The sequence below is a fragment of the Myotis lucifugus genome, unplaced genomic scaffold, assembly GCF_000147115.1.
Source record: "Myotis lucifugus unplaced genomic scaffold, Myoluc2.0 scaffold_3573, whole genome shotgun sequence".
Lineage (NCBI taxonomy): Eukaryota > Metazoa > Chordata > Mammalia > Chiroptera > Vespertilionidae > Myotis > Myotis lucifugus.
This window is the reverse complement of record NW_005874621.1, coordinates 6,513-15,035: the sequence shown is the minus strand read 5'-3', so window position 1 is coordinate 15,035 and position 8,523 is coordinate 6,513. Positions and strand designations below refer to the sequence as shown.

The 8,523-nt window shown below is 58.7% G+C and overlaps 1 protein-coding gene across 1 annotated transcript in view; it reads right to left on the bottom strand.

Annotated features, from left to right (window-relative positions):
• Positions 1 to 2,843: 2,843 nt before the first annotated feature.
• LHPP (phospholysine phosphohistidine inorganic pyrophosphate phosphatase) overlaps positions 2,844 to 8,523 on the bottom strand; it is a gene marked incomplete at its 5' end in the record, with an annotated part of 10,904 nt that continues 5,224 nt past the window's right edge. Inside the window, 5 exons of the mRNA XM_023749196.1 lie at positions 2,844 to 3,060; positions 3,571 to 3,663; positions 4,426 to 4,489; positions 7,530 to 7,683; positions 7,857 to 8,064. Of these exons, the coding sequence (XP_023604964.1) occupies positions 2,899 to 3,060; positions 3,571 to 3,663; positions 4,426 to 4,489; positions 7,530 to 7,683; positions 7,857 to 8,064 (681 nt within the window). The remainder of the gene's footprint in view (positions 3,061 to 3,570; positions 3,664 to 4,425; positions 4,490 to 7,529; positions 7,684 to 7,856; positions 8,065 to 8,523) is intronic.

Genomic DNA, 8,523 nt, shown 5'->3' with positions numbered 1-8,523 from the left:
CTGTTGGGTGTGGGGCCTGTTGAGTGTGGGGCCTGCCGGGTGCGGGGCCTGTTGGGTGCGGGGCCTGCTGGGTGCGGGGCCTGTTGGGTGCGGGGCCTGTTGGGTGCGGGGCCTGCTGCGTGCGGGGCCTGCCGGGCGCGGGGCCTGCCGGGCGCAGCCACGGGCAGCGATGTCTGTCTGGACAGCGTGCGGCCCGAATAGCAAGCGCGCGGCCCTGGGGATTTCACAGCGTTCCTGGCGGTGAAGGGCAATCATCGCAGGCGGAGCAGCAATTACTGCCCAATCGCTGAGGATTTAGAAAATCATTGGTGAGAAGATAGAGGTCAGGAGGTGCGCCGTCGGGGGAAATACAGCCGGCACCTGTCAGCGCCGCCCCCTCGGCCTCCGTGCGGGAGGGAGGACGCGGCCCAGCCGGGCCCGCGGTGGTTCCAGGAGCTGCGGACAGTGGGCAGCCACAGCCCAGCAGAAATATTTACAGATGAAGTGACACGATTTCCAGGATTTGATTCAAAATAATGTCGGGGGGAGGAGAGGGTGGGGTCCAGATGAGCCCCGAGGCTGTTCACTTTGAAAGGGGTCTGACAGCCAAACACAGGACAAGCTGAGCAACAGACTCCGTAACGGGAGGAACGGCCGGTCACTCGTGAAATACAACAATATTCCGAGTCCACGTTGGAACAAATACGTAAACGGGAGGAAGACGAAGGCTCCTCCTTACAGTAAAGTCCAGTCGCTCAACAGACGGAGCGCGTCGCCGGGCGGACGCACAGGGGCAGTTGCGTCAGGGAGGGGCCGTGGATGCTCACGTCAGGCGGGAGGAGAGGACAGGAGAGGACATTACCGTGTCAAGCTCTTCCCCACAAGGTGCTGATGAGGGACAGACACACAGTAGCTTTTCGGTGGAGAACCTGGCGACACCACCTCCAGGGAGGACCCAAGAGAACATCACCAATAACGGGCAGGGGCCCTCCCCCGCCTCCCGACGGGACGTCCCAGAGGGCATTGCTTCTGCGAGATTCCTGCCCAACACGCGCCGCCTAAATCCCGAGGAGACATCAGGACAAACCAAACGGAGGGACAGTCTACACCACGCATGTCAAACTCCCGCGAGTTTACACAGTAACTGGCCAGTGCTGTTCAAAAATGCCACAGTCGCCGAAACCGGTTTGGCTCAGTGGATAGAGCGTCGGCCTGCGGACTGAAGGGTCCCGGGTTCGATTCCGGTCAGGGGCATGTACCTGGGTTGCGGGCACATCCCCAGTGGGAGATGTGCAGGAGGCAGCTGATCGATGTTTCTCTCTCATCGATGTTGTTTCTAACTCTCTATCTCTCTCCCTTCCTCTCTGTAAAAAATCAATAAAATATATTTAAAAAAAAAAAAAAAAAAAAAAAAAAAAAAAAAAGAAAAATGCCACAGCCGCCCGGCCAGTGTGGCTCCGTGGCTGAGTGTTAGTTAACCTGTGAACCAGGAGGTCAGGGTTCGATTCCCGGTCGGGGCACAGGCCCGGGTTGTGGGCTCGATCCCCAGTGTGGGGCGTGCAGGAGGCGGCCGATCCATGATTCTCTCTCATCACTGATGTTTCTATCTCTCTCTCCCTCTCCCTTCCTCTCTCTCTAAAAATCAATAAAAACATTTTTTTAAAAAAGCTCCTGGTGGGACAGCTGACAGCGCTGCAGACGGTCTCTGGGTTAACTAACCATCGTGAGTCAGGGCGCATGTCGATCGCTTTATGACTGTCCTGTCGGACGTCAGCACTGGAGCTGGTTGCAGGCACATGGGCGTTCCTTGTACTGTTTTTGCAACTTCCTTGTCAATGTGAAGTTATTTCACAATGGACAGTTAAAAACAATTTTAAAAAGTGCTCGAGTAGTTGGTCATTACTGGAGCTCAGTGATGGGGACATAGGGTTCGTTATGTGAGTCTCCCTCCTTGCACCGACGGCTGAAACGATTCATGATAAAAGTTAAAAAGATTTAAGAGACGAAAGCCACATGCAAGAAAGGCACAGACCTTGTTTGGATTTGATGCAAAAACAAATCGACATAAGAGCATGTTTCTGAGGCGGCCAGGGAGACTTGGTGTGGACTGGTATCATAAAAAGGTGCACTGTTGCTCGGCTGGTGTGGCTCAGTGGTGGGGCGTCGGCCTATGAACCAGGAGGTCACGGTTCTATTCCTAGTCGGGTCACGTGCCTGGGTGGCGGGCTTGAGGCAGCTGATCAATGATTCTCTCTCATCATTGATGTTTCTCTCTCTCTCTCTCTCTCTCTCTCTCTCTCTCCCCCTTCATCTCTGAAATCAATAAAAATATATATTTTTTAAAAAAATGGATTGATATTAGAGAATACTAAGGATTTACTATTGATTTGGGGGTAGACTTTTTGTTTCATGTGATAAAATACACACCAGGTTCACCAATGTGACCATTTCGAAGTTTCTAATCAGTGGCATTAAGTGCATTCACCATGCTGCGTGACCATCACCGCCATTTAGTTCCGGACATTTCATCACCCCAACAGGAGGCCCACGCCCATGGGGCCGCCGGCCACCCCGAGCCCCCACCCTCCACAGCCCCGGCCTGTTTGACGTTTCTGTGGACCTGACTCTTCGGGGCACTTCCCACAAATATCATGGAACATACGAAAGGGGGCCTTTGTGCCTGGCTGCTTCCACTCGCGTGTTCCTGCCCACAATGCATTTCCCCGCATCTCATTCCTCTCCCGCTGAAATACCGCACTGTGTGAGCGCGCCACGTGCCGTGGGCCCTTCACCTGCCGGTGGACATGCACTGTTTTTCTCGTCTGCTATTGTGAATAGTGCCGCTAGGAAGAGTCACGTGTGCGTTTCGTGGGAACATGTTTTCAATCCGAGGAGCTGTCCCCAGAGGGCTGCCCCGTCTCACATTCCCACTGGCTTCCTACAGGGGGAGCCCTCGCTTCTTGTTTGAATTCGCGCGGCCGGGTGAGAGGTGCGAGGGGGCCTCACTTTGGTCCTGAGGCTGAGCGTCCTTCTGTGTCTCGGGGCCACTGTTGGGTGTTTCAGAGCATCGTCCAGTTGTGTCTAAAATAAATGTTCTCTGAAAGGCGTCCTAGACTAGAGAGGGCACGGCAACGGCAAGGCTGGATGTGCTTTAAAAAACAAGAGGAAGCCCGGCCGGCGTGGCTCAGCGATGGAGCGTCGACCTAGGAACCAGGAGGTCAGGGTTCGATTCCTGGTCAGGGCACAGCCGGGGTTTCGGGCTCGATCCCCAGTGTGGGGCGTGCAGGAGGCGGCCGGTCCATGATTCTCTCTCATCATGGATGCTTCTATCTCTCCCTCCCTCTCCCTTCCTCTCTGACGTCAATAAAAATATATTTAAAAAACAAACAATAAATAAAACACTCAGTGGACTTCCTTTGCTGCCTTTTCCCCGTTTCCAGCCAAATCAGCTCTCGTGGTGGGGGGTCCGCACGTGGCTGCCCGGCCCACGAGGCTGCCTGAGCCCCCAAGCCCCCGGGCGGCCGTGTGAGGTCCCCTCCCGACACAGCTGCCTCCACGCGCATCTGAATCCGCATCCGCAAGGCAACCTACCTGGTGGGCCTCCACGCCCAGCTCCCGCAGGGCCGACCTGAAGAACTCCGGGGAGGGCTTGCCCACCACCTCGGCCTCGACCCCGCAGGCGTACTGCAGAGAGAGGGCACGCGTGGGCGTGGGGCGAAGCAACGGGACCCCGACTGCAGGGAAGACCTCCCTCCAGGAACCAGGGGCCTCCGGGCAGGACATGTGAGCCCGAGACACGTCTGATAGACACGAGCGGACGACGCCATGTCGGGCTGCCTGGGACGCTCGGAGCCCGCACCTCCCGGCCGCCATCTGCTCAAACCCCCGGCTGTGGGGGAGGCGGCCCAGAGGTGGCAGTCTCGGGCACCCGACCGCGCTCTCACCCGTATTCCTGCTTCTCCCCTCCCCCGCCCACCCCGCTGGTCACGGCTCCCCCAGGATGCGTCCAGGGCTCCACGTCCCGTCTGTCCCTCCCCCGCACGGGTGCAGGCAGGCAGGGCTGGTGCCCAGTGCAGGCGGGCGGTGAGAGGAGCTGGCCGGGGCCGGAGCCGAGGCCAGGACAGCGGGCTAAGCATTGGTCAGAGGATGCTGGGAGCCCCGCCGGGGCCTGGCCTTCAGGGTGGGGGATGGGGGGCGGGAAGGGGTCCAGTCAGGACCCGTCAGGCTGCAGGTGCCCAGGGTGGGGAGTGAGCATGGTCCCCACAGACAGAGCCAGGAGGAGGGCGGCAGAGGGCATGCTGGGAGGGCCGGCGGCCAGCACAGGGGCGTGGAGGGCAGGAGCACACGGGGGCGGGGGCAGGGGCAGGGGCAGCCCCACTAGGAGGGCCACTGAGCACGCCGCCTTCTCCAGAAGCCTGGAGCGCGAGGAGGGCTCCGGGCAGGTACCTCGAGCGCCTTCATGTAGCTGCCGACGTCCAGCATCAGGCCCGAGGTCTCCTTGTAGTAGCGCCTGGCGGGGAGGGGGGGACAGGTGAGCCGGCTGGGCTCCGGGAGCCCAGAGAAATGCCGTCCCGTCCGGAGGGCCAGCGGGTGAGGGTCCGTGCAGGTGCCGAGCCGAGAGTGGCCCGTGGTGGTCACCACGCCCGGCCAGCAGCCCTCGGCCAGAATGGCCCGCTGCCAGCTTTGTGGGGACTCGGCCACGGTGATGGATGGGGGACCCGAGGGGCAGATGGGCCCAGCTGCTGACACAGAAAGATGGGGGACCTGGGAAAGGACAGCAGGTCCACAGAGCATGCGGGAGCCCCTCATTGCTAATAATTAACCCTAATTGCTGCCTGAAGGAGAAAACTCCGCCAGCTCCCGGCGCCCGGCCGCGTGTCCTGTGAGCCGGAGGTCAGGAGGCGTGCGGGGTCCGTGGGCATCAGAAGCTTGAGGAGAAGACAACGGGGGCCGAGACGGCTGGGCTCTCGGGGAACCCACCTCACCAGCTCCCCTTCCCCTTCCCAACGCTCCTCAAAATTGGGAGACATTAAACCGGTGTGCGCACAGGGGCAAGAGCGGGGAGGCGTGCTGGCCTCGGCGTTCAAAGCCTCTCCACTTCCTCCTAACTGTGGGACTTTGGGTTGCTTAAGCCCTCTGGGCCTCAGTTTCCTAATCTGTAAAATGGGCCAAACCCTGGCTGGTCGGCCCAGTGGTTAGAGTGTTGCCCCGCACACTGAAGGATCACGGATTCGATTCCCAGCCAAGGGCACGTACCTCGTTCCTCGGTTGCAGGGTCCAACCCTGGCCCCCGTCGGGGGAGGCAGCCAATCAGTGTGTCTCTCTCACATCAGTGTTTCTCTCCTCCCGCTCCCCCCTCCCTTCCACTCTCTCTAAAAATCAATGGGAAAAATATCCTTGGGTGAGGATAAAAATAACAATAATATAATAACTATTGAATGTAAAACTGTCATTAAAAAATAAAATTTAAATAAAAACCTTGTCTTTCTTACGTGAATTTTTAGAGTCTAAAGAAAAAACTGACTTCCAAAATCAAACTTAGAAACCTTAACGTTTCCTTTTTAACGGAACCTGGGCTTGCTTTTATCGCTCTCAGAGCTTTTCTTCATTTCTCATTCATTCAGGAAAGCAAGAAGGCGTCTTGCAGGCCATCTGTTAGCTACAAGCATTTTTAGAGATACAGTCAGTACAAGCACCTAACCTAACTTTTAAAAAATATGAAAGCCCAGGCCCTGGCCCGTTTGGCTCAGTGGTTGAGCATCAACCTATAAACCAGGAGGTCACGGTTTGATTCCTGGTCAGGGCACAGGCCGGGGTTTCAGGTTCGATCCCCAGTGTGGAGTGAGCAGGAGGCAGTCGATCCATAATTCTCTTTCATCATTGATGTTTCTCTCTCTGTCTCTCCCTCTCCCTTCCTCTCTGACATCCGTAAAAATATATATTAATACATATATATGTACATATGTGTGTGTGTGTGTGTGTGTATATGTATATGCATGCGCCTAGGCTATTCCCCAAACACAAGAGACTGGAAGCATTTATCTGGTGCTCTTGGCGAATATCAACCCCGCAGGCCAGGCTGGTCTGAGCATGCAGCACAGCGGTCACCGGGAGCTGGGCAGGCGGGGGAAGCGGGAGGTGCGGCCGGAGAGGCCTCACGCTCTGCCTCTGCCCTTCCCCTCGGTCGGCAGGGCCTCCCGGCACAGCGATGGACTGACCTTTCCCGCCAGAGCCATGAACCTCCCACCGTCTGCGCGTCAACAGCCTAATGTCCCGCCGGCCGCGTGACGGAGGAATCACAGGCAGTTCCCGCTCCTGGTCCAAGCAGATGCCCCTGCAAACCATCCGTGTCCAGAGCACGGCCACGCGGCCACGGCTCGGCCCTGCGCCCAGGGGGACGGCTCTCCCCATCGGTGACCCACTCCACGTGACAGCAGCCTCTGGGGGCCCTGGGCTGTCCCGGGACGCGGACATGGGCCCGAAGCCGTGGTTCCTTTCTCTCGTTTCTGAGCAGCGAACCCCTCACGTCAGTGAGACCCCGTCAGCGAGAGACCCCATCACCGCTCGTCTGAAAAACCAGCCGCTCGAGGCCGCTACGGAGTCGCAGGCCAACGCCAGGACTCCACGGCTCGCCCTGTGTCAGCAACATGCCTACTGTGCCTATTGCCCGTGATCTGGAATCACTTAATAACTAGAGACAAGCCCGGCCGGCGTGGCTCAGCGGTTGAGCGTCGACCTATGAACCAGGAGGTCACGGTTCGATTCCCAGTCAGGCACATGCTGAGGATGCGGGCTCGACCCCCAGTGTGGGGCGTGCAGGAGGCAGCCGATCCATGATCCTCTCTCATCATTGATGTTTCTCTCTCCCTCTCCCTTCCCCTCTGAAATCAATATATATATATATATATGCATAATATGCACTGGGCCTCTAGTGTGAGTGTATATATGTATTAGAGACGATTAAAAACTGTTAACACAAACAAGTTATAACAGAGTTTCTTAACTACATGTTCTCTAGTGATGAGTCAGGACCTTAGGGAGGCCTAGGACCCGCCCGGACCGTCAATGAGCTAAGCAGGCCAGGTTCTGTGGCTCGCAGTGACCTGAATTGCAGGAGGTTGCAGGGTTACAAAAGGAAAGAAGGAAGAAATGAAGAGAAAAAGCAAGAAAACGGAGGGAGGGACCTGGCTGGTTGATCAGTGGTTAGAGCGTCGGCCCAAGGGTCTTGGGTTCGATTCCCTGTCAAGGGCACGTACTTGTGTTGCGGGTTCAATCCCCAGCCCGGTCGGGGTCCGTGTGGGGGGCAACCAATCAATGTGCCTCTCTCACGTCAATGTTTCTCTCTCTCTCTCCCACCGCCCCCTCCCTTCCGCTCTCTCTAAAAATCAACGGAAAAAATATCCTCACTCCTTGGCTGAAGATTAAAGAAAAGAAAAAGAAGAGGGAGGGAGCGAGAAGGCCGTCGCCCTGCGCCCACCGCGCCCGCGTTCCCGCCTCCTTCTCCCCATGGCTCTGGGAGCCGGACCGGAGCGAGTCTCACGCCGACTTACCCCTTCCCCAGGGAGATGAGCACGGGGTCCGCCAGCCCCATGAGCACCTGGAAGGCCCTGTTCATGTTCCGGTAGGAAAAGTGTTCTCCCGCGTCCGCAATGACCACACAGTTTGGGTTGGACGTGTCGATCTGATCGAATTCCGAGCGGACTTCTGGAAAGAGAGAGGGAGGGATACAGTTCAGTGCCACCCCGCGCCCCTCCCTGGGCTGTGGCAGGTGCCACCCCGCACCCCTCCCTGTGCTGGGGCCCAGGGGAGAGGGATGCCGACCCAGCCCCACCCTGGATGGGGAGCCTGCACCCCCAGCCCGGCACCCGCAGGCCTACCGTCGTGGACCAGCAGGTGTGGCCGGAGGCCTCGCTCCTGGAGGATGCGGCAGGCGGCGGGGGGCGGGGAGGTCACCTCGGCCTCGGAGACGTCGAAGCCCAGGCGGCGCAGCTCGCCCACCAGGCGCCCGCGGGACTTCTGCGACTCGTTGGTGCAGAACCTCACCTTCAGCCCCGAGCGCTTCAGCCTGGGGGGGGACGGAGGGTGCTGTTACCGGGCAGGCGGCCTCCCGGGAGCGGCCAGACGCGGGCAAGTGGAACATCCAGGGCAGGCTGCTCCTGGGGCCCCGAGGGGCCTCGACGGACCCCAGGGCTCAGGCTGGTGATTCTGAGGGGAGCAGACCCTTCCCGGTGGACCGGACCTCCCCCCACCTCCCTCCTCTCGTCCCGAGGGGCACCCCTGAGGCTCCCCAACGTCCCACCTGCCCTGCCCACGCCCCCCTCTCCTCCTGGGACACCTCTCTGTGCCCGACACGTCCCTGCCACCCGCCTCCACTCGCTGCCTCTCCACACCCCTCCCGCCTCGGAGACCCACCGACACCTCCCCCACCCCCACCCCCACCCCACCCGGCCCAGCTGGAGGTCAGTTCATTTTTTAAATATATTTTTATTGATTTCGGAGAGGAAGGGAGAGAGAGAGAGAGAGGAACATCAATGATGAAAGAGA